The 25216-nt window shown below is 42.9% G+C and overlaps 2 protein-coding genes across 3 annotated transcripts; one reads left to right on the top strand and one right to left on the bottom strand.

Annotated features, from left to right (window-relative positions):
- Positions 1 to 1054: 1054 nt before the first annotated feature.
- Positions 1055 to 11473, top strand: SFXN4 (sideroflexin 4). Its single transcript, XM_064717009.1, has 14 exons — positions 1055 to 1171; positions 1250 to 1315; positions 2060 to 2134; positions 2457 to 2483; positions 2570 to 2624; positions 3387 to 3412; positions 4807 to 4857; positions 4943 to 5008; positions 5121 to 5189; positions 6909 to 6999; positions 8211 to 8326; positions 9017 to 9102; positions 10162 to 10276; positions 11109 to 11473. Exons 1-14 carry the CDS (start codon positions 1133 to 1135, stop codon positions 11184 to 11186), a joined length of 960 nt encoding a protein of 319 aa, XP_064573079.1. The 5' UTR covers positions 1055 to 1132; the 3' UTR covers positions 11187 to 11473.
- Positions 11474 to 16940: 5467 nt separating this feature from the next.
- DENND10 (DENN domain containing 10) lies at positions 16941 to 24459 on the bottom strand. 2 transcript variants are annotated; one of them, XM_064717145.1, is made up of 9 exons: positions 24390 to 24459; positions 23709 to 23905; positions 22555 to 22634; positions 20922 to 21070; positions 20635 to 20746; positions 20163 to 20263; positions 18984 to 19091; positions 18332 to 18426; positions 16941 to 17698 (listed from the first exon to the last, which is right to left on the bottom strand). In XM_064717145.1, exons 1-9 carry the CDS (start codon positions 24433 to 24435, stop codon positions 17522 to 17524), a joined length of 1065 nt encoding a protein of 354 aa, XP_064573215.1. In that variant the 5' UTR covers positions 24436 to 24459; the 3' UTR covers positions 16941 to 17521. The 2 variants fall into 2 exon arrangements, with proteins under 2 accessions (XP_064573215.1, XP_064573216.1); XM_064717146.1 differs by having other exon boundaries at positions 16987 to 17698; positions 23709 to 23925; positions 24390 to 24456.
- Between the last annotated feature and the right edge of the window lie 757 nt (positions 24460 to 25216).

Here is a 25216-nt window from a genome sequence, read left to right on the forward strand (position 1 = left end):
AACACAACACACAGAATATTCATTTGAATATTTGCGAAAAGCCAATAATAAAAGACACGCATTTTTCATAGTTAGGATTCAGAAGAAGAAGTTGACACTGATCAGACAGAATCCTATGTTTGAATGGAATTTATGCATAATGTATGAGCTGTATGAATATGCAACAGGTTATTAATCCTTTTTTAACGTGGGTCCTTTTTTGGTCTCCTACTGCCCAGAAAAGGTACCTGGACATCTGTAACTCTTTGTCTCTATTGTCTCATATTGTCCTAATTCAAATCGTCCAAATTATTATTAGTCAAATTATATTGCTATTTTTATAACCATTTTATCACTATTAAACTTTGAAAATGTTAAAAACAAGCGATTGGCGTTTTTCACAGCGAGGGAGCCGCTGGAAAGAGAAAAGCCCATGGGGCCTTGCCTTGCCTTCCCGGTATGAAAAACCAGGAAGGCAAGGCAAAAAGTATCCTACGTAGCATAGTTTATATTTTAACATTTTCTTATAACCTAACTCTAACATTTTCTTATAACTTAACTCTATATTTAGCACACTGCTTAAGAGAATTAATACAGCATTACTTTCTAACACAACACATATAATATTCATTTTAATATTTGCGAAAAGCCAATCATAAAAGACACGCATTTTTCACAGTTGGGATTCAGAGGAAGAAGTTTACACTGATCAGACAGAATCCTATGTTTGAATGGAATTTATGCATAATGTATGAGCTGTATGAATATGCAACAGTAAGAGTTAATCCTTCGTTAACGTGAGTCCTTTTTCGGGCTTATGTTGCCCAGAAAAAGGCACCCAGACATCCATAACTCTTGGTTTCTATTGTCTCATATTGTCCTAATTAAAATCGTCCACATTATTATTACTCTAATTGTATTACCATTTTTATAACCATTTTATCACTATTAAACTTTGAAAATGTTAAAAACAAGTGATTGGCGTTTTTCACACCGGGGGAAGCCGCTGGGAAGGAAAGCCCGTGGGGCTGTGGGGCCGTGGGGCCTCTCCCCAGCGCGCTGCAGGGAGCGGGCCCCGGCGCGGCGGCTCCGTGGCCGGGCGGAGCGTGCGGCACCGGACCGGGCCCGGCGGCGCTTCCGGTGCCGCGGCTCCATGGATGCCAACCTGCGCTTCTGGAGGGCGGAGGGGCAGGTGGGCACCGCGGCCGGGAGGGGGCACGGGTCGTGTTAGGGAGGGTCCGCAATAACGCCTCCAACGTGTCTCCCTCAGTCTTTCTTCCAGAGGTTTCTCCTCTGGACGGACGCCTTGGATCCGCTGCTGCTGCTCAAGTCCTCCGTGAGTAGCGCGGGAAGGTCGAGATGAGCGGGCGGCCTGAGGGGCTGTGCCTGGGCCGGGGGGGGAATGGGGTCACCGCAGGGCTGCTGAGGAGAAGGGAATTCGTGAGGAACGTAGCGGTGGATGTCATGTTCCGCTGCCTAAAGGGGCGGCGAAGAGCTGGGGAGGGGCTTTGGACAAGGGCACGGAGTGCTGGGACAAGGGAATGGCTTTAAGCTGACAGAGGAGGTTTAGGTTGAGTAGCTGAAAGGAATTCCTGCCTGTGAGGGTGGCAGGCCCTGGCACAGGTGCCCAGAGCAGCTGTGGCTGCCCCTGGATCCCTGCAGTGCCCAAGGCCAGGCTGGACACTGGGTTTGGAGCAGCCTGGGACAGTGGGAGGTGTCCCTGCCATGGCAGGGGTGGCTCTGGGTGGGATTTAAAGTCCCTTCCAACCCAAAGCATTCCACAGTCCTGCAATAAACAAACACACGTGTATGCACCTGTGATTACATAAACCAAGAGACATTCTAGGCACAGCCATCTCAGCAGCCCTGCTCACACTGTGCCAGCAGTTGAATTATCCCAATAGTTTAAAAGTTTCTGTGATTGTGAATTCATTGTGTCTAGGAGCGTTCTTGCTTTCATTGTAAGTCACAGATACATCATTAGCTCCTAGGTTTGTTTTATAGCTGATAAATTGCACTGAAAATATTGAAACTGAGATGGTTTTGTTTGTTTTGTTTTATTTTTTTCTCTCAAATACAGAATGAAATACACAGAACCAGGTTATCAATACTAATCAATGAGAAGACCCTAAGTGAGCCCATACAGAATAATCAGGTATTTTGCACTGCAGTTAAAGTCTTAACATAAGTGTTTATCCATATCAAATTGTTGGTTTATGGTTTAAAATTCTTACTAGTTTTAACTTTTTTAAATAAACCTTCTGTTCTGCCCTAGTGTGTGCTTTGGTGCTGTTACACAACTTATGGGATGTGAATGCTTTATATTCAACAGGGAGAGAAATTTTAGGGGAAGAATATAATTAAAGGGATGTATAAAAGGAAGTGATTAGAAAAAGACATAGAATAAGTTTAGAAAGAAGATTTTACCCAACCTCTTCTGAAATTTAATTATTAACCTAATTTTCCAACTGTTGTAGATTAAAAAAGACTTCTTGCTAAGCCTGGTAAGTTTACAAAATATTTAGATTTTTTTTCCTGTTATTCAAGTATGGCAAAGATGTTCTAATTTGCTTTTTTTTTCCTTTTTAAGTCCAGTGTACATCCTGATACAGACAAGATAATTCCTGTTTTGTTTAGACCTCCAGGTGGGTTCCCTTAAGTGAAATCTTATGTGTGACTGAAGCATCAGGGAGGAATAGCTCATGGTGAACAGCTGCTGTGGTACCACAGTGACACTCACATAGAAAAGCAAGCAGACTCTTCTCTTAGTTGTATTGTTAAATGTGTTGAAGATTGTTTGATTTATTCCTATGGTCCTGCTGAGGAATTTCTCCCTGGGATAATCTGTTTATCTAGATGGAAACACTCTGATCAGTCTCTGCTTGTTGTTGCTGCAGAATGAGTTCCCAAATCCCTCCACATTTAACTGTCTGCTGTAATTTAAATTTTTCCCTTGATGGCTGTGGCTGCTGGATGAATTTACATTCTGGTGACAGATCAGGTGTGCTTGGGGTTTGTTTAGGAGCACAGGTTGTTAATCACAGATAACCACACTGAGGCTCTGCACTCATTATCTCCTGTGACCACTCACACTGTAGCAGCTTTTGTTCCACCTCTCTTTTTGAACAGAGGGCTGAACTTTCTTCAGTTATTTGGTTTCCAAGCAGCCCTGGGGAGGGGAGTTCATGAGGGCTCCTTTTGGCTGTGAAATCTGAATCTGGCTTCTTGAGCCAGGAGTGAGGGATAAAGCTTAGGGCTGGAGTTAATGGTGATGCTGGGGTTTGTGGGCAGTGTTTTACTTGGAGATGGAAATAGACAGGGGAAATGAGGGGAATCTTCTGCTCAAGACCATCCATCTACACTCACAGATGCTGTTTTTACTGAAATAAAGTTTTCTTTCCTTTTAGCTTTCATGCCCGTAACTCTTCCCTTGGTGAGTAATTGTGACAGATGCCAGTGTGCATCCAGCAAGGCTTCCATTTTCCAGAGCCAGGGGCTGGAGGGAGGGAATGGCAGTTTTGGGGCTTTATTGTAGCTTCAGCACAAGCTGTTTGAAAGACATCTGTTTTATGGGAAGTAATCTGGAAATTGAGCTCTTAAAGAATCTCCCTGGAAGTCCAAAGCTGTTGGTTACCCTTCTCCAGCAGCATTCCAAGAGACTGTTCATGTGTGAAGGACAGCTTTCTGATGCAAGGTGAGATCACTCAGCAATGAGAGCAAGGCAAGATTTGGGCTGTTCAGCCTCAAAAATCTGGAACTGCACTGGGAAGGGGTTGGAGCCTTGTGTTCTGTGGCTCAGACCCAGAATATGATTTTTTTCTTATGTTGATGCGCATTTGCAAGTAGGAAATGGTGTTGTCAGTAAATCACTAAAGATATAAAAATAAACTTTTGTTACTGTGCTCAAAAATGGCACCATTTTGTTTAATCAAATTTGTAGCTGTAATCATGTGCTTATTTATTAATTTAGATTATTTGGGTTTGGGCTTGGCCCATGAGTGTACATCCTGAGATATGTCATTCCATACAGCATGAACTTACATGGCACTGCTAGAAAGTACAGTGAAAGTCTTGAAGGCTGTTAAATTCATTAATAACAGTAATAAAATTAATAGAAATACTTATTTTTGATATTTACATCTTAATGTGCTCTCATAGATGTAGTTAGAGTCAGTGCTGGCATTAATAATAAAGATGGATGATCCATTAATATTAAATTAATTACTGATCTTTCTCTGAGGCTTTGGAGGTTCTCAGCCTTCCTCTTATTCAGTATTTTGTATTCTTATCTTGATTGACTGTTTTTTGAAAGTGTTCCACACCTTGAGCATGAAAGCTCAAGAAAGGTTGTGGTTTATTAAAGCTGAAGTGTGTATTCACTGTCTGAATTTGAGAAGAAGCTGGGAATTAACTCCTAAAACGTTTGATCTTAGGTCAGTTAGATCTAAGTTAGTGTTCACATCTCCAGCATTGATCCTTTCTCAATCATTTCTTTAATTAGACTTTTGTTACCTTAGTTATTTTATTTGCATCTATTTAAGCTTCACAGGCACAAATACATTTTTCTTTTGGGTAAGAAAGCACCTTGCTGCAATATTACACACAATGTTTTACCACTATTTGCCTGTGATTTATACATGTCTGTGTGCTTTCTATTGAACAAAAATGAGCATGTCACTACTGTAAGAAGAGAATGTGGTAGCCAGGAACCAGGGCTGATGGCCTTGGGCACTGCTGCCAGTGGTACCTCAGCAGTTCTCCTGGTGCTCCTGCACCAAAATCCTCCACACTCTTCAAACCTCATTTTCTTCTGCATTTTCCTTTTAGGTCATCATTTCATCTGTTCAGCGCCACGCAAGGCATTCTTTTTTTTGGCAGGTAATTGCCTCTTTCTTTCTACTTTTACAGCTCTTCTAGTCTCAATCCTGAATTGATTTTTTCTTACAATCTCTTGTTTCTGCAGTTTGTGTTTCACACATACACCACAGCATTCACTCTGGTAAATGGAAATGGCACCCCAAAGGCTCAAGTGAGTGTTGATTTTTATTTTTGTAATCCTCTTCATTGTGCAGATGCCATTTTGAACTTGATTTGCAAATGTTTTACAATGTATTTATGCAGTGTGGTTTTTCTGTCCTTAGGAATACTCACTTCAGCAAAAGCAGCTCTTGCTTGGCTTGGGAGCCATTTCCTATTCAGCCTGTGTTGGTGTAAGTATTTGCTCAATGACTGCTTTCCTAACAAGCTCTCCTGAGAAGGTGTAGGCACTGAGTGCCACATATCCTTCAGGATATCCACAGTGCCACATTTCCCTCAGGATATCCACAGTGCCACATTTCCCTCAGGATATCCACAGTGCCACATTTCCCTCAGGATATCCACGGTGCCACATTTCCCTCAGGATATCCACAGTGCCACATTTCCCTCAGGATATCCACAGTGCCACATTTCCCTCAGGATATCCACAGTGCCAGATATCCTTCAGGATATCCACAGTGCCACATTTCCCTCAGGATATCCACAGTGCCACATTTCCCTCAGGATACCCACAGTGCCACATTTCCCTCAGGATACCCACAGTGCCACATTTCCCTCAGGATACCCACAGTGCCACATTTCCCTCAGGATATCCACAGTGCCACATTTCCCTCAGGATATCCACAGTGCCACATTTCCCTCAGGATATCCACAGTGCCACATTTCCTTCAGGATATCCACAGTGCCACATTTCCCTCAGGATATCCACAGTGCCACATATCTTTCAGGACTGTGCTCTGGTGCTCTGCTCTGATGTCTTCCCACAGAACTGTTCAGAATAAGAATGTTTTCTGATTATCTGTCAGCCATTATTTTGCTTGGCTTCCCCTGATGCTTCCTCTTGTGTCAATTTCTTGTTGTTTTGCCAGTTTATCACACAGGTAGTGAGAGGAACTGGCCAGTGTTTACAAGCACAGGGTGAGCCACTGTTGTAGCTGATTTTTGATGTGGTGCTGTGGAAGAGATCTAACTCCAAACAAGTGGTGAGGTCTGCAAGCATCAGTACTGGACAGTGTTTGTTCAAATCCCAGGAACATAGCCATGAAAATACTGCACTGGATGCAGGGAAATCAGTATTCCAAAAGGGAGCTGACCCTGTGCTCTCTGCTGGGATAGGAGGTTTTGGTTTCTGGAGTTTGTTACATCAGAATGAGCTCAGGAATTATCATGACACTCATCACAAGTGTAGATGTCTCTGTAATTCCTCTCCTCAGCCCCCACACAAAGCAGTGATTTTCACAAGCTTTTGGCAGAAAAATGTGATGGTTCTTGCTTCTGTTAGAGGGAGGTTACACCTCTGCCCACTGCAGGGCAGAAGAGCTGGCCAGGATTGCTCAGGCCGTACAGAAACCTGGGGAGGCAGCCCTGCCTGTGGGCCATCATGGGAGTGCCTCCCTTTGTCCTTCAGGGGAGTCTCTGAGGGCCAGCTGGTGTCCTGGCCCTTTATTCCTACATGAAACTTCCTGCAAGTGTATTATGGGAATATAGAATTGGGCTGAAACTGCAGACAAGCAGGAAAAATACAGAAGTAAACCAGATTTCCTGTTTGGGGGAGAGAGGAATATGTGACACAATGCAGTTGGACAAATGTCCAAGGAATATTAGTCAGAGGTAATTATTTTCTTTTTTCTGTCTTTGTATTCACACTGCTGCTGTGCTCTACATAATAATGTTGAATGCTTTTTTTATCACAATATGTTTTGCATTCTTATCTAAAAGAGTGATTACAAGCACCTTCATTAACTAGAGAAGTTGTATGTTTTGCTGGAATGTTAAACCAAGGCATTTGTTTATTTCATAGATGGTAACCAAGTCACAGATTGATTTTCCTAACCTGTCACACTGAAATGCTGCACATTTTTTCAGTGGCCTGTTTCCTCTCCATGCCTTAGGCTCTCCCTCTTGCCTTCATGAATCGTTACATGTTGAAGAACTCATTAATGCACCTTGTGGTCAGAAAACTGCTGCCTGCTCCTCTGCTTGGTGAGTGGGAACAAGCTGTGCCCCATGCAGCTGCCTGAGGGCCATTTGCCTGTCTGACTGTAGAGTTTTCTTACTTTTGCACAAATGCTCTCTGTTTCTTCTCTGGCTGCCTTTGTTAGTTCCCTCCTTTCCGTGGGAGACAACTCTCACTGGGAGTGTCCCTGACCTCACTGGATTCTTGCTGGTTTTAGTTTCAGAGCTGCAGAGCGCTCTTGGGAGCTTTGTACACACACCTGAAAGCAGCTGGACAGATCAGGAGGGCAGTAGCAGTGGCACTGATGTGACCTGGTGTGGCACATGTGTGACACCAGAGTGCAGCATCGCTCTGGGAGTGCAGGAAGGGAGATTGTTCCAGCAGGGTGTTATTAATCCTGCAAGGAAAGTGGGACTCAGTTCATTACTGCAACAGCTCTACTGCCAGGGTGAAGTTGCATCAGGACAAGTTCAACTATTTAATGTCATTAATTATGTTTCTAATGCCATTATAGAATTTTTTCTCCTTTCTCAGGAAAAAAAATGATAAAATGCATCATCTCCTCTGTTTCAAGTTATGTGAGATGCCTTCTCAGATCTTTCTGAAGTACATTAGAGGTTTCTGGCTTGTTTCCTTGAAGCAGGTGTTAAATGTTCTTCCCTTTTCTTAAATGTAGAGAAAAGCCTGAGGGTAGTTGATTAGTGTTAGTCCAGCATTTGCAAAGTGTCCTCTGGTACACTGATGTCTTTATGGAATAGCTCTACCAAGAACTAATAAAAAGAGGCAACCTCTTCTTTCAGGCATGGTCAGATTGACAGTCTATGCCCTTCCTTTCAATGCAGGGTGCAACCTTTTCTGAAACCCTGTTCCTTTCAGGATTTTGTCTTCTGTGCTGGATTTTATGCTGAGCAGGACAAAACCTAACCACAACAGAAATCCCTCCACTTTCTCTTAAGACAAAGTACTTGTGGTTTGAGCTGGGTGGAAATGATTTTAAAGCTCTGAATCCACAATGACAAAGCACATTTTAGGCCTGAAGCCTTGCAGTCTCTCTCGAGCTTCTGAAACAAAGATTCAGATCCCGAGTACATTTTCATGGGGGAGTGTTTTTTTAAGCTGTCATGTTATTCAGATGTGAACTATTGAACTGGAAATGTAAAATGCACATAATTATGGATGTTACTATTGAGGCAGTCCTTTGGGATCTATTAAAGCAAAGTCCCCTTTACCCCTGCAGGTCTGACAAGTGCATTTACCGTGGCGATGGTGAGAAGCCCAGAATTTGATAATGGGATAGAAGTGATGGACAGGAATGGCAAGGTTATAGGAGTGTCTAAGAAGGCTGGTGAGAAGGTAGGTGAGGGGGTGGAGAACTTTTTTGACTTGCCTTTCATTCCCTGCTAAGAGCAGAATGTGATGCTGACAGTAGCTAGGGTTGGATGTATGGAATAAGGAATCCCACACCAGGTGCTGAATCTTTGGGCAGGCTTGGATTCCACATCTTCAGTGTCATCAAGGGTTGGCTGCCTCCCCACACCAGTATACTGAGGACCAGAGACACTGGCACAGACATTTCTGTTTGCTCTGGTCACCTCCAGAAGGAGATAAGACTCTTGGATCTTCTGAGGAACACCTCAGAGAAATGCCCTGTGTTGTGGAAACAACTGCATGAGCATAAGGATTTGGGGACAGCTGGAGAGAGAACTTCAGATTTAACACAGGCTACTTAGGATTCCAGAAGGTATAACCAATTGTATGAAGTTCAGCACAACTTTAAAAAGCAAGTCTTAGCAAAATTATTATCATGGCAGGAAATCTCATCAGTAGTTTCACCTTCCTTGTAAGGAAATTCTCAGTCACAAGCAGAGTATTTGCCTCTTAGCTTCCATTTAAGAAAGAATTCCTCTAGTGAGTGTTATCCCTCATTAACCTGTTGCTTTAAAGTCCAGAGTGTAAGACAAGAAAGCACTCAGGGCAGCAGGCAGTGCTTGAAGCTGCCCAGAACATTCTTTTGACACCACTTGTTTTGCTCTCTCCCTGAAGGCTGTTATGGAAACAGCATTGTCCAGAGCAGTCTTGTTTGGGACAACGTTCTTCCTGCCAGAAGTGCTGATGCACTGTGTGCAGAGGTGAGAGGCACTGCAGGGGCTGGGCTGCCTGGCCAGTGGGACTCTGCTTCTCAGTCTGGCTCTCACCATTTGCCAGGTTTTCCCTTGGGTTTGCAGTATTGCTTGCCTTGGTGGAAGTGGTGATGTGGGAAGTTGCTGTTCAGCTGCTGTGATTCTTTGAGGTCATTAAGTGAATCTGGTTATGTCTAACCCATGCTCCAGGGTTTGTAGGAATGAGGTTTTCCTCTCTGCTCCCATGCAGGAAACATGTTTGTGCTCTCCTGACAGGCTCTTTTCCAGCACCTACCCACCTCCAGTTCCATAATTTAACATTTGAGTTTCAATGTCTGTATCAAAGTTGTTCACAGCACTTAGCTTAGGTTTGTGTATTTGAAGAGGTAATGTGGCACTTGAATTTGCAATTAAAGCTGGATCCCAACTTCCTAATAGTTTTCCACCTGTTGTAAAACATATTCTTGCTTTTCAACATTTTAAATCCCTGTATCCTAAGAAGAATACATTGTATGCTTTATGAAAGGGTTCTTAGCCTGCCCTGAGCTTTTTGTCATGTAAATAGTACAGGTAGGGATCATCTCTGTCAGGTAATTTGGTATTGCCTAAATTGATTCCCTGTCAGCTTAAGGGACTCATGTTACCAGAAGACAAATGCAGATGTAAAATAAAATTTTATATCTATATGTCAAGTAATACATTTTTGTACAAAGTAAAACAGGGCTGCCCACAGGAACTGGATGTGTAAGGAAAGAGGGTAAGGCAAGAAAAATCTTAATGAAGGAACTGAGACACTTTAAAGCACTGATGTACTTTCTCTCCTTTTGTCACTTTGATCTTGCTGCTTTTTTCCTTAATCTTGACAGTCTGAACTTGGAAAATGCTGCAGGAAAGCACAAAACAAAGGAAGTTAAGAGTAAGAACATAGGAAGTGAAGTGGGGAAACATCTTTTGGAACCATAAGCCTAGATTATTACTAATTTCAGTAAAACAGTAGCTAATGCTCTTTGTGTCACTGTTAGGTTATTTTTTTATATACTGACATACTTTTTTCAATGTCTTGGACAGAGCAAGATTTGTTAAAAATCCTCATGCTTTGGGTCCTGTGAGGATGTTTGTGATTATGTCAGTCCTAGCAGGGATGCTGCCAGTCTCCTTCAGTATGTTCCCACAGTGTGGGGAGGTAAGTCCTTTCACAGGAATTCATTTAAGATTATTGTGACATTAAATCAGCTTTTCAGAACTATGGTCAGCACTCTGAAGGCCACATATTAAAAAAATCAACAGGATTAATGTGGTAGATCTTAAATGAGGCAGCAGAGAGGCTGCTTGTGAAGGCCCATGTACCAGGCAGAGGCTCACAGGCTTTTGAGGTCTGAGCTGCATTGTGTGTTATTTATATTTACACTTTTCAATGTAGGTTTATCAGACTTTCACAACAGTCTGAAGCAAGCAAGGTCAGGAGAACTAACTCTTGCAATTTTCAGTGGTTTCTTTTATTTGTCTAAACTTTCTGGTGTTTTAGTTTTTTGGGTTTTTTAAAATTTCTTCATCTCTTATGACAACAAAGCAAACTCAACATAAATGAGGGGACTTTTGAGGAATTATGTACTGAAATTAGGGCTGGTTGATGCCCTTTGGGCTTCCCAGTGGCTCAGCCCACAGCAGAAGTTCTCCTGTGTGTCACCCAAATATATTTACAGCTGGATTGGGTGATCCTAAAGGTCTCTTCACACCGAAATGATTCTGTGATTCTATAGTGAACAGGGATAATGTCACTATTTAAAAAAAAATAAGTATTTTTCCAATATGTGTGCACATGCAGAAAATGCTGGAGGAGGAAAAAAGCCCCAAAACAACAACGAAAAATCCCTCAAATCCCCAAATAAACAAAGAGCAAATCCCAAATCCTGAATGCAGTACTTGAATTTGTGCAAAGTGCAATGGAGTAACAAGGATTTAACATCCATTTCCAGGCCATGGTGGTGCTGATTCTATTTTCTCCTACATTGCAGATACAGCGAGCAGACCTTGAACCAGAAATTCTGTCATCTACAGAAGAAACAGTGTTCTTCTACAACAGGGGCATTTAGAGCCTGGCTTTTATACAGAAATGTGTGCTCTGATCCAAGTGAATCCTGAATGCACCACTGGTATTTGGGACTGAATTGTGATTGTGTGTGGCAAAGGTGCCAGATCTGGTGTACGATGGTGAATTTGGGAACGTGGCTTTGCCAGCCCAGTCTGGAGGCACACAAACACAGCTCAGCTGATGCTGAGAAGTGCTAGAAAAGCACTGTAACACAGCCTTTGTCACAGCCTGTGTTCTGTGCTTCCCCAGATGATTGATCCCTTAATTAAATGACTGCTGAGTACCTAAGTTTGTTCTGCTGCTGCAACTTTTGGTGTGCTTCTTTCCAGGAACCCAGCTGGTGAAGGCTTTGACACCAGCACTCCTGTGGGTAAAGCCCAGCTGGTTCTTCTCAGAACACTTTGATGTTCTCAGTGATCTAAAAATGCTCCTTTTGAGGATGAGATGTGAGTGAGGCAGCCCTGGAAGTGATATTAGACAAAGCAACCCTGATGGCAATAGAATATTGGTTTTAATTTAGTTGTTTAAAAAGTGCTCAGGAAATGGGTGACAAACTTGACTATGAGTTAATTCCTGTTTTTCTAAACATCCTTGAAGGAATTGTGAAGCTTGATAGCCCTTGAGCTTTAGAACTTGGTTTTTACACTGAAGCCATGAGGAGATCCCATGTCTTTCTGACCTAGTGGACAATGAGGAATTCCACTTTTGCAGGTTGGCTGTGTTTATCCAAAGAAAGAAAGTTCTTTTGATGTGTGCCATCATTTTTGTATATGTGGATCAGCAAGGTGATACATTTTGCTGATCCAGTGAAATTATCCTCAGCTGTCTGTGAAGAGCTGCAGGAAGAGCTTAGAGGAGACTCTGTGACCCCTGCCTATAGTTATGTGATGTGCTGCTAAGGCTCTGTGACAAGGATGGAAATGCACTAGATAATATAAAATTATTTATGTGAAGGTGATTAGCACAAGTGCAGCCTCCAAGTGTGCCATAATTTGACTTAGGCACAATACACAGGTCATTGCTCTGCTGTTGCTGCAGGATTGGATTTCTTTTCAGTGTGAGGAAAACAATGGTTGCCCAATCCAATCCATCCTACAGGAAGGGAGCAGCATAGAGCAAAGCAAGGAAAAATAGCAGGCCTGGGCTTCTGCAAGAGATTCCTGCAGTGCTTTTGGCACTGAACAAAAGCAGGAAGTTGGGGGTTGAGTTTAATTTCTTGTTTGAGTTCTGCCTTTTCTGAGCCTTCCTCTGACAACTTACTGGGGAAGAAGGTCAGACAAGGGAAGAGGAGAGAGGAGCAGCAGCACATCCTAAGGACCTGGAACTGGAGGGGAACATGCTCTAAAAAACCATATGGATACTGTCTGTAATTGGCAGGGTTTGCACTACTCCGCTGGAGAACTGTGGTGAATTTTTAAAGGTAAAGGATTGTTTACACCTACTGAACTCTGCAGGCTCACTCAGCCTCTGGGGGTGGTGTCCTTCAGTACATGGTAAAACCTCATCAGGGTCAAGAAGATAATTGTGTTGTGTCAGACCAAAGAGCCTGCTGAGCCAAATGTCACCTGCTCAGGGCAGGAGGTTAGAGCTAGATGATCTTTAGGGTCACTTCCAACCCAAACCATTCCATGATTCTAGCACAGGGTCAGGTGGAACAGGCTTAAGCCTCAGCCTGCCTCTGAGTGAAGTGTTTGTCTCCTTCCAAAGCTTTAATAGCAGAGGCACAGATAACACCCTGCAGTTAAATTACCTAAACTATGTTTCTCTATTCCTATTTCAGTCACATACCAAAGGCAAATGCAGGAGGGGTCTGATTCCACTCTTAGGAAACAGTAACTGGCACTACAGTGAAGACCTACACCTCTCCCCACTCCTTTATTAAACATAATTTAAGAATGGCTAAAGTAAGTGCTAATTACATGAACCACAGTGGGAACAAGCAAAAAACCCCAAAACCTAAGAGTAGAGCAAAATCAACAAATAGAAGAGAATATATTGGTGAACTTGGGATTGTCATGGTAACTAGACAAGCTATAAATTCACTGGCAGCACACTTGGATGTTTTAAGCAAATTGATGTCATTACAACTCCATGAGTAAGGCTTCTGGAATAGGTCTGGTAATAGAGTCTGTTATTACAGCTGCCCCTTCTCAAACTCCACCAGCTCCTTACTGAATACCTGAGCTGAAATTTGCCATATTAAACCCAGCCCCCTCAGGGTTATTAAATACCCCTTTCCCCCATTCTCATAAATGTTCCTATTGCCCTAATAACCAGAATTTTCCAGAAGAGGAGGGCAGGCACTGCCATTTTAAATTGTCAGCCTGGCTGACTCAGCTGCTTCCCAAATCAGGGCAGGGAAATGACACTGCCAAAAAGGCCCTGGCATCCTCAGCCTTGAGCCAGTCCCTGAGGTGAGAGCTGCCAGGAGCAGACACCTGGTAATCCAGAGATACAAGTCAGGGAACAAGCAGCAAAGCAGCATGTTTGAGGGACCTGGGAAGAGGAAACCTTCTCCTTTGTAATGTGGAATAAATTAACAACACACCAGCCCAAGGCAGGTCTGAGTCCTGCCTTAGCTGGCCCTGGTGTTAAGTGACAGTGCATTAGTGGTGGAACCAGTTTGAGTTGTGGTGAATAACAGATGGAAGCTTTCAGCTTCAAGGAAAACAGAAGTCTTAGTACAGCACAAGATGCTGTGCCTCACCCACTCAGCTTGTCATCTTGAAATGTAGGAAAATTCAGTGAGGCTTTCAGGCCCCTTTAATGTAGCTTAAAAAAAAAAATCAGCCACTCCTATGTTAAGAAATACTGAGATCAAAGCTTTTCTCAGCTGGAGCTGTGTCCCTGCTTCACCCCCAGGCCTGTAACCCAGCCATGCTGCTTTTCCCACATGCTGGAGGGAGGGAGGGAGGTAAGAGTGCGGAAGAAGAATGCGGAAGAGATGCGAAGGAAGGAGTGGCGAGGAAGAGAAGTGGGAAGGAGAAGGGGGAGATGCGAAGAAGAACGAAGAAGGAGGGGAAGAAGGAAGAGAAGAGAAGAGGAAGAAGGACAGATCCTGCACTGCACAGCAAACACCCCGTGCTGCTCAGTGGCACTCAAGGAGCTGCTGCCCAGCCTTGGAGTCTCCTCCTATCCCACACCACTGCAGCTCCAAGGAATGACTTCACCTGACCAGAGATGCTGTGACTCAGACTGCAGCCAGCTGCCTAGGGAAGGGTGTAAGGCACTGTGAGGCAGCTGGGAACTCCCTGCACTGAGCTTTATGGCTTGTTTTGAATCAAGAAATGGAGCTGCTTCAACTGACATCTCACACCACACAGTGAACAAACCCTCTGCAGCCATTTCAGGAGCAGTCAGAGGCTGAAGGCAGGAGCAGCCAGGATGTTTAAGATGGATTCTGTAACATGTCCCATGTCAAGTTTTTCCAGGTTGAACAGCATTACACTGCTCTCCATTGAACATTCCCCCTTCACACATTTGCCTGCAGGGGAACAGGGCAGGGCAGCTCCTAGCAGGAACTAAACCCCAGGGATGGAAGCAGTAAAGCAAGTAACCCAATTTACTCAGCAAAATCTCAACTGCAGGCACTGAGTGTTTACCCTGCTCCCCTTTCCAGGCCTCTGCCCTGCTCACTCTTTACCTTCCAATTTCTGCAAATGTAGTGGAGATGTTATGGTGCAGGAACCATTCACCATTTTGTATTTCTCCAAGAACAGAAAGGTAGTAAGATGAAAAAGTATGAATAAAAATTCCATCTGAAATGGCCTTTGCCTCTAGGAGGAAGAAAGGATGGCATCTGACTGCAAAAGAGCAACTGCACCCCAGCCTGCTTGTGTGCATCCTGGGGAAAGGGGAGCGAGAAATAACTAGAAATATTTTCCTGTCCTGACCTTGCAAATTTTTCTATTTTATTTTAAACATTTTTGAAAAGAAACAGTGTTAAAAGTCAATAAGAAAATGCAAGAACATTAAGATAATCCTTTGAACTCACTGAAGCTGAGAGAGGCCAATAAACGTTGTACAGTGCTGATGATAAAATCAGCAAGGACAGAAGTGTTAGCCCAAACCATGGCTCAATCCCAGTATTGCAAAATTAAAAGCTAAGGCCTGTGGCCCCATGGTCACAACTATTCAAAAATAAATTTACATAAATGAAAGGGCAGACTCTTCAGGAATTTTTTAATAGGCATAAGCATGCTATGAGTCCAGTTCCTTAAGTGCAAAATCGAATTTCATCTGTGTTGCACAAACAGCAGAAGGTCTCATACAACACTGAGATCTTCAACTGAAACATTTCCAGAACAGAAATCAAAACAGGCATTCAAGGTTTAGTTTGCAACTGAGCTCCTCTGCTTTGTGTGGCTGTCTCTAGATATGCCTTAAGGCAGTTTGTTAATAAGAAAAAAAAGGAATTTCTTCTCAGTTACACTATGGTATTAAGACAGCTGGCTGAAGCAGGTTCAGATTTTCCTTGGTGAAAGAATTCCATTTCAGTGGACTTTAAAGTAGGTCCTGAATAGAATTTTCAGCATAGTTTTGCAGTTCTTCTAATCTGACTGTTTTATAGGCCCCAAAACAGCAATATTAAAGAAGCAGCAATATTAAAGAACCATTAACAAAAACCATGAATGGGCAAATGGGGGAAAAAGCTGCAGAGCACTTACAGGTAAACAAAGGCAGTTGCAGTATTTTTCTCAGAAGTTAAAATTACATGCTACTGTGTTCAGAATTTAAACTTCAGACTAAGTGTTTAAAGCAGAATTTTACACCCCTGAAAATAGGGGACTGTTCTGAAACACTTTCATTTCCTGACTGTAATAACCACTCATTGTATACACAGAAGCCACATTCCTTAATCACATTCTAAAATAGATTTCCTTAAGGTATCATACATAGCAGAAGAACAATTCTTTCTCACATAGTTATTGATGAGCTCTACCAGTTTCAGAACAGCAAACTTCCAATTATTTAACAATATAAATACTGGTTACTAAAGTTTGAATCATAAGTATAAAATCTCTATGTAAAACCACATGCTACAGCCTATCTGTACAAAGGCCAGGAAAAAGGTTCTTTTTTCTTGTAACAAAGTGCTACTGCAGAATTGACTGATTTGTTGTGGACATTTCTGAACAAATACAGATTGTTTGGCTCAGAGCATTTCCTTACAGACTAAATTCTTTCAGAAGATTGTAAAGCAGTTAGTTTCAGGCTGCTCAGTAAAAAAAAACCAAACAAAAAACCAATAACAAACAATCAAAAAACCCCATTCTGGAGTTATGGCTGTGCAACCAAACAAGTAGGCAAATTTTAATTTTCTCTAAACTCTTTCCCAGTTTTCTGTATGACTTTGGAAGTTTCCATCTAGATTTCATTTACACAGAGCACCATCAGCCAGTACCTGTGTTCCAGCTCCAGTCATCCAAGAAGCTGCTGCTCCTCCTGTGGCACCTGGCTTTTTGAGCATTCCTGGTGCATAAGGCTTTGACTCATCTGATTTTCTCTCACATGGATCAGGAATGAATGGCCAGGTCTCTTCTCAGCTGAGAGCCCCAAGAGCTTCTCCAATGCCTCCAGCTGTAAGGCAGCACTTGTCCATGACCCCCACCCACTCCAAGCACAGTAATCCTGTATCTTATCCCTGCACCAGAGGCATGGGATGGAGTGAAAGGGGGAAAACCTCTAAGGCAGGAGTCCCAAAGAGGTGCTGAGCTTCAAAACATCCCTTCCTTTTCATACTAAGGCTGCCCATCAGATTTTCCCAGACATCCTTTATTCACACCTAGACACTTTCAAGTAGAAATAGAGAACTTGTCCATTTATTTGGGATTTCCAGGTACCAGGCAGTCCAGAGCAGGAGCAGCATCTGACACCAGGCTGGCATCCCTGGAAGCCCAGAAGGAGCACTCAGAGCATGTTCAGGTGTCCTGTGCAGAGATCAGCACATCCCAGCTGTGCTGCAGCCGTGTTCCAGACCCCAGGCAGACAAGTCAGAGCTGTCCAGCCTCTGCAGTGTGCAGGACAAACAGCCACTACACTGCTGGACACACAGCCTGGACACACTGGCCTGTGCTACTTGTACACCCACTCGCTCTGTGGGGTGAAACACAGGAGCCATAGGTACACAGTGAGAGTTGGGGGAGATAATGACACCAGGAATGTTCCCAAATATGTCTCCATATGTTCCCAGTCAAGCTCCAATATTCTGCATTACATCAGTAACTAGGACATTGACTCATACCTTTAGTTTTCATATAAAATACCAGGTATACCTATCTGGATGGCAGAGACAGCTTTTTCAGAATTGGTCCATAACACTGCAGTGCATCAAAATCAGATTTTGAGCATTTGTTCAGCAGCTGCTAAATGAAAAAGGAAATTTTCTGTGGCTGGTGGAAATCGCTTTTGTTTCAGGGCCTCAGCATTAAGGGTTGGTTTTTCATTGCCATCAGAAACTTCAGTAAGTGAGGCTAAAGTAGCCAAGATTTCTTTTGTCTTCAGAGAAATGTCCTTAAGGAAGAGAAAAACAAGCAACCATGAATACAGGATTAGGTATTAAAAGGTTTTCACATACACTTACAATAAAAAACAAAAAAAGGAAGCAATAGTAAATAAATAGTTCATTTAAATAAAGACCCCACTTGTAACAGTTCTTCAGCCTGCTCTTGTGCCATTTTGGATAAAGGAAGCACAGCCACTCCTCTCCTGACCTTACTGAGCTCTGGGACTGAGTCACACAGTTGTGAAGTGTCTAATATTACATGGGGGAGGGAGTGATAAAATGCCATCATCATAAAAATCAGGTTTTATGGCTAAGAAGCCACATTTAGCAGGACCTTTTAGAGGTACTGCCAATACTATTGACAAAGCACTGAGCAAAATCCATGCCTTGTGGAATAAAACTGGGAAGCCAGTCTTACAATCAATAGAATTTCTGAACTTTCTTCAGCAATGTAGTTACCCAAGAGATAATATAAACTAAGTAATCCTTAAAAACCTGAATGATAAATAAAAATGCTCATTTGTAAAAAGGCAGAAGGTAGAAGAAACTGACTGATTCTCAGTGCCACTCTTCCTCCTACTCCCTCCTTCTGCCAAGATTCAGCAATAGAAGTTAATTAGATTTAAAAATAAAATATTAACCTTAATGACTTGGCTGTCTGATTTATCTGGATCTTCTGCAGACTGAACAATTAGTTGTCCAATTTCTTTGTGAAGTTTTCCCATTGTCATTGCCTCTGTGTAAGAAAAAACCAAAACACCACACATAAAATCACCTTTTTTGTGATACCTAGAAATGCATATGAGTAGCACACCAAACTGAGGAATCTTTTCATGACTGCCATTTGAAATCTGTTGATAAAGGCAATAACTTTGTATCAACAGCCAGTACCTCTGAAGTGGCCCAAAGCACTGATAAGGAGCAGCAAGATGATAAGCAACATAAAAGGTTTTCTTTCAAATAATCCCCAGACTTCAGGTATTTAGTGCCATGTTTTTCTAAAAACTCATGTAATATATCTCCATTCAGCTTAAAGTCTCTCCCATGTCTAACATGGATGTTATGAAATCTCAATTGTGCATTTTTTGGAAAACAAAGCACATCTTTATACAAATTCCAACTTTAACCAGTCTTCCAGGGTGGCAATAAAATGAAGACAGAAACTCACAAATTGACTTTTCAAAACCTGGATGGAAGAAGGATCAAGATTGTTTGATCTACAGCAAGGCTGAGCAATTACTGTCAACTCTGGAATAAGCTGCCTCTAAATCCAAAATATAAAGAGCAACCAACCTTTTACTACAGGTGAAACTGTAATCTCACTGTCTGCCAAATTCACATAGACATCATAGAGGTCGGATCTACTGCTCACTTCAGAGTCTGTAAATCCAGCAATGTAACCTAGAGCACAGAATTGAGCAAGATTAGGATCTTCAGAAATAAAATCAAAAATCACAGTCCTGAAGTCTCTTCTAAGAGTATCTGACACAAAACCCAGTGGACCCAAGAGGCTGCACTCTTGATATTATCAGTCATTCCACAAGTGCTCAGCAGATGCTTTATTTCCAAAGAGCTTAAAAATGAACTCCTAAAACTGCCTAGAGCATGGATTAACTGCTAACACTACAGCAATATCACCAATGTGACATTTTAAACACTCTTCCTACTAAAATTACTCATTTGTAACTCATTATATTCTCAAAATCTCCACTCTGGAGCTTGCTGTCACAAAGTCAGCATTAGACTGGAACAGAGGAATAAACCCAGCAGATTTGCTTATTTATAGCATGTCAGATGAGCAAACCTGGAGCAGTTTTTTTCCATGGAAGGTGCTTAGTGAGCTGTAGAAATGCTGAAGATGAGCAGTCTCCTTGCTCATATTCTGTATAAAGCAGCCTCTTAATGGCCCCATGATGTGTCACAGGAACCCCTGCATAAAGCTTGGGCCTGTTCCTGGATTATGCATGAAGCACTGTGCACACTCAGCACTGTGTCACACAGACCAAACTCCTACAGGTAAAGTTCACCTGGCATGAGGAGCCTCAGACTTCACTGACATCAAAACAGAAGTCTGGGACTTCAGGGTTAGGAATTAAGAGAAAAAACAAACATTCCATAACTAGTAATGTGTAGAAGCTGGGAGAAATGTTGCTTATCTAAGTGAGCTGGTTCTGTACAACAGGAAGACTTTTAATCCCTCCAGTCAAAGCATCAAACAAGTCTCAAGGCTGCTTTGCATCTGTGATTAGGGATAGACCAATGTGGATCCACCCAAAGCCACCAGATTAACTAATTATCTTCCCACATACCTGTTTAGCTGATTTGCCTTTTCCAAAGAAAATTATGTTTAACTTTGATCAATTAACAGCAAAATAAGCTTTTTTTCCCTCCAAAGTTCCCTAGTGCAAAACTTTGCAGCAACAAGCTGAAATAGAATTTTCCTGGTATTTTTGATTAAGAAATCACCTCTACCTGTGCAGGCTTTTAAGGCTTCCAGTTCCTCCTCATTTAGATGCACATATGAATGAAGAATTGACCAGTCTTGTCGATGCCACACTAAAGCAGGCAAAGTCCTAGGGAGATCAGGGTGCAACTTGAGACACAGTACATTTTTACTTACACTAAATAAAGCTCCACACTAAAAACTGCATGCCATGAAAAAGAACAATAATCACTAGGGCCCATTTAGGGGTGTGTGTATGTATTTATATATGAATTGTAGAAATTTCACCTATCAGTACAAGCAGAGTTTATCACTCATTCCACCATTAAATTTCTCTGAGTTGAGCAACATAGAGCTAAACATTAAGAGGGATTCAACAAAATTTCTATGAAGAGGTTTATATTTTTTTCCTTAAAATACAGGCTTTTTCCTCAATAAAGGTTCAAAATTTGTTGGACTTCTGGGGGTGGGTGAGTGGGAAGGAAGGAATTGATAAAGTACCTGGTAAATTCCTGGATAGCTTCTATTCTAGGATGGTACACTACAATTCTCTTCTTTAACATCAGTGCAGTATATAAAATAACTGTTTCCATTCCAAACTGAGACACTATATCTAGAAAAGAGAGGGAATTATTTTATAGAAGGTATTTATGCTGATATTTTTTGAAGAAGCTTAATAATAACAGCACAGGTAACAGGTGTCAGCACAGTTTACTTGAAGCATAAATGAAGATTGCATTTTTAGCTGTAAGAAAGAAATCAGAGCAGAGACTGGGGCAGAGATTAACCTTTGATGGAGCCAGCAAGGTAAGCCTTCCGAGCATCAAAGTCCTTGCTGAGGAAGGATCCATTTTCTTCACTTTGGCAGATGCCCTTTGTGAGGACTGCAATGTAACTCTCCATCATTTTAACTGGGCTTCCATGCTTCAGGTAGATTCTGTGGGAAAAGGAGAGAGTCTGCTATTTTAACTGCAATCACTGCACCTATATATATATATATAAATTAAAAGTCAGTATCACAAATAGCAATATTGTTGGCAATAATTCCAATTCTGGACTCCTGGCTGAGGTTTTAAATACTAAACTAGAAGTTTTCCAACATGCACACAAACACATCTGTATTTTAGAATTTAAAATAACCCTGTATTTTGATTTCAGCTTTCTATTTTATGAATGAACCAGCATGGACTAAGATAGAAACACACCCCAAAGGTGCAGGTAGGTGTCCAGACAAAGGATTCTTTGTAGACTTGGAAGGTGTCTGCTTAATGAAAAAGCAACTACCACAGTAACTCCAGTAACATGCAGACTACGACTACAGCTTTTAATTTTTTATCCAAGTATCTTTTCTTCTGTACTCTTTACTAAATGATGAAAGAAAAATAGAAACATGTCCTTGATACTCAATAAAACCCCAAAATGACACAGAGGAAGCACAGCCTGAGAGAGCCATGCATTGTCAGCTGTCTTCCAGGAAGAACAGAGACACTGTAACCTCTTTTACAGATATTTCAGGAATAGCACTGAAGCTGTCAACTACACATTTTCCATGGCAGCTATAGCACAAAGCAACATCACACTTGAAACTCAATTATTATCATGCTTGGAAGAATCCATTCTAGATTTGAAAGGAAGTATTAGCTGATAAGTCAGCAGAAATGTGATCCACAGTGAATCTAAATTTTTCATGTATCACCAAATAAGAACACATGTCAGTTTTTCAGTGCCCTGCAGAATTGGTAAGTCTGAAAGCATTTCCAAGTCTGCATTATATATAGTGAGTCCCAAGAGCACAATAACCTCACAATTGCACCAATGATCTGCAAAATCCCAGGGAATACTCTTGGTATCGAGAACTGGGACTGAACTAATTTGGAAACTGAAGGAAAAGTAAAATAAGAAGCAGACAGAGAATGAGAATGGGGACATGAAGGGAAGTGAGTAAACAGGACAAGGAAATGAGAAGAGCTTTTTTGGTTGGAACAGGGCTCTCACTTCCCCACAGGAAAAGCAAAAACCATCCCTGGGTGCTGTGCTTGGCTCACAGGAGCTGCAAGCAGCACTTACAAAGATGTTGTGGAGGGATCCAAGTCATTCACCATACACAGGGCGATCTCTAAGTCCAACACTGACATATTCCCAAACATTTACACTTTTTAAAATATACTCTCAGAGAAAATGAGTGTGAGGGTGGTGGTGGTGTGTGTCTGGAGAAGATACAGATTAAAACTCAATAAACATCTGACATTCATCCAACACCTTCTGTATATGACAGCTCAAATCAAGGATTTTTATAATCTGATTTCCTTTGTAGGACTGAGTTTCCAGCAATTTGTTTGAACAAATGCAACCCAATGAATTGAACCTTTTGCTTTGGCAAGATCTAAGCATGCAGAACCTCAGGCCAGCTTTTGTACAGACCTGCAGAGGATCCTGGTGAAGGCTGCATATTTCTCTGGGTTGAAGTCTTTGGCTGTCAGGACAATGGAGAAGTGGGTCACCTGCACATGACACAGGCACAGAAACACACAGAGCTCAGGTAATGACCCCACAGGAACAGCCTTGGTCACTTCACTGTCCAAGCTCCTAACTGCAGCAATGGCCTGGACAGAGAACTTCTGTGCAGACTATCTTCTGCTTAACCTACACACAAGAGTTGCTTTCCTCTAACCTCATGAAGTTATTAAAAAACAGAAAGGCATTTTCCTTCCCCCTAGCAGGGAGGAAACTTTCAGAACTTGCTGCCAAAGAAGCCTGTGGAGGCAGACAGCTTCAACATATCTAGAAATAGACTGGAAAAACTACACAGACAGTAGGCCCACAAACAGAACTGCTCTAACTTCCTCAATCAAATGATTGTGGCTGGGACAGTACCAGACTGAAAGTCTGGAGACAACGATCAGGCTCACGTGTCCTCCTGAAATAGCATCTCCCACTGCACCTATTGAAGACAGCACTGTGACATTTAATTTTATTTTACTTCATGGGAAATAAAAACTTGGAGTGAGGAAAGGCAAGCAACATTCTGCTGTGGGCATACAAAATTACCATGTCATCTTTCTACTTAACAACATAGCACAAAACATGAAAACTGAACAGACTTAACCAACAGTTTAATCATTTTTATAACAGGGAAAAGACAGAACATACAACTATATTTGCTGTCTTCCAGTAATAAATGCAGTGGCAAAGAAAGTACCTACAAAACTCAATCCTTTAGGGAAAAATGGCAGCAGGTTCTATAGGAACAAGACTCTGGACACTATGAAACAAACTCCATAGAAAGAAATAAAATGCTGAACTTAAAATGCAAATTACCAAGAAACAGCAGCATGAAATAGCATTTGTATGTTAACACAAAGAATTGGGTAATGAGTATCTCAATCATTCTGCAATTCCATGTCCTGGTGACAAATGAAACAGACTAGCTGGACACCTGGACAGAGCTGCATCTGTGAGCACACAACACCTTGAATCCCTTCTCATTTCTCTCCATGAGAAAACACAGCTTAACCCACACAGACTTCTGCAGAAGCCCTCCCTGCATTGTGCTGAAAAACCCCACCAAGCCATACCTTCTTCAAGGCTGGAGAATCTTGAACTTCTACCGTTGTGATGTAGAACCAAGACCTTTTATACTGGCCGAACACAAACGTGTGGAGCAGTTGGTTTTCATCTGTAAGGCAGCACTTTCGCAGCAGCAGAGTCCTCAGTTCCGCTGTTACCGACGGATAACACCAAACCCACAAAACATCTCCGTTGGTGTCTTTTTCTATGGTGGAAAGATGTTCACTGTGAGAATGCCAAACAGCAGCAAGGAAGTAAATTGATGGGTTAATTTTTTTCCTGGAATCAGATTACAATTCCACCTTGCCCTGACCCTAGACATCAGTTCTGCCACTACGGTTCAAGCCTTAAGGCAGGAATTCTGACACGGGTTTTATTTTTTTAAATGTTATTCTTGACCTGCTTCACGAGGTCTAAGAAGCACCAAGTTTGAATGCACATTCAACATGAGCACGGCATTGAGGAACAAGCACCCGGACCAGCTCATTTATGATTCTCCCTATTTCTGATTTCGCAACATCAACCTCGGAAGCCGCGAATTTCAGACACTTCGGCCGAGTTGTGCACGGCTGAGCCCCGCAACAGGCAGAGCCGGCACCCCCGGCCCCGCCCGGGCCCGCGGCCTCAGCGCGGCGGGCCCCGGTCCCGCCCCAGCCCGGTTCCCCCGGCCCGGCTGCCCCGGCCCTCACCGATCAGCCCCACGGCCCGCAGCAGCTGCGCCTCCGGCTCTGCCATCTTCGCTCCGCCGCCTTCCGCCCGCCCGGCCCCGCTCCACCCTCACGGCCCCGCTCCGCCCCCCCGCCATTTACTGAGCGCTGCCTGCTGCTTCCTCCTCAGAACGGCCGCCCGTTCTCCGGCGGGAACCGGGGAAAAAAGAATGGGTCTGGAGAAAATGGGCCTTTTTTGTTGTCTGCGTCACAGAATCCCTGCAATAGTCAGACTGGAAGGGACCATGGAGCTCAGCCGGTGCCACCGCCTTGCTGAAGCAGGTCTCCAGAGCCTGGCACTCGGGCGTGTCCAGACGGCTTCAGGACACCTCCAGGGATGCTGACTCCAAACCTTCCGTGGGCAGTGTCCCAGTGTATGATCACTGCACAATACAGTGGAATTCCCTGTGTTCCTGCCTGTTACCTCTTGTCCCATTGCTGGGCACCACCTGGTCCATCTGACACATCCCTTCAGATAGTGACAGACATGGATGAGATCCCTGTTTTCCAGGCTGAACAGCCCCAGCTCCCTCAGCCTTTCCCCAAAAGGGAAGAGCTCCAGTGCCCTCATCATCTCCACAGCCCTCTGTAAGTCACAGTTCATGTGAAATGTTACACAAAAGGAGGGTGGCCCTGCTGGCAACCACCTCCTGAAATCATGGCCAGGATCTGTCCCCTGAGTAACCCAAACCAGACATCCCTGTGTTTCCACACAGCACGGATAAAGGCTGGCTCCTGCCCAGGCGGGGACTGAGTGGTGTGAGGAACAGTCATGGAAGCAGAACAACTATTTCTGAGTAACTCCACAC

The sequence above is a fragment of the Zonotrichia leucophrys genome, chromosome 6 (assembly GCF_028769735.1).
Source record: "Zonotrichia leucophrys gambelii isolate GWCS_2022_RI chromosome 6, RI_Zleu_2.0, whole genome shotgun sequence".
Lineage (NCBI taxonomy): Eukaryota > Metazoa > Chordata > Aves > Passeriformes > Passerellidae > Zonotrichia > Zonotrichia leucophrys.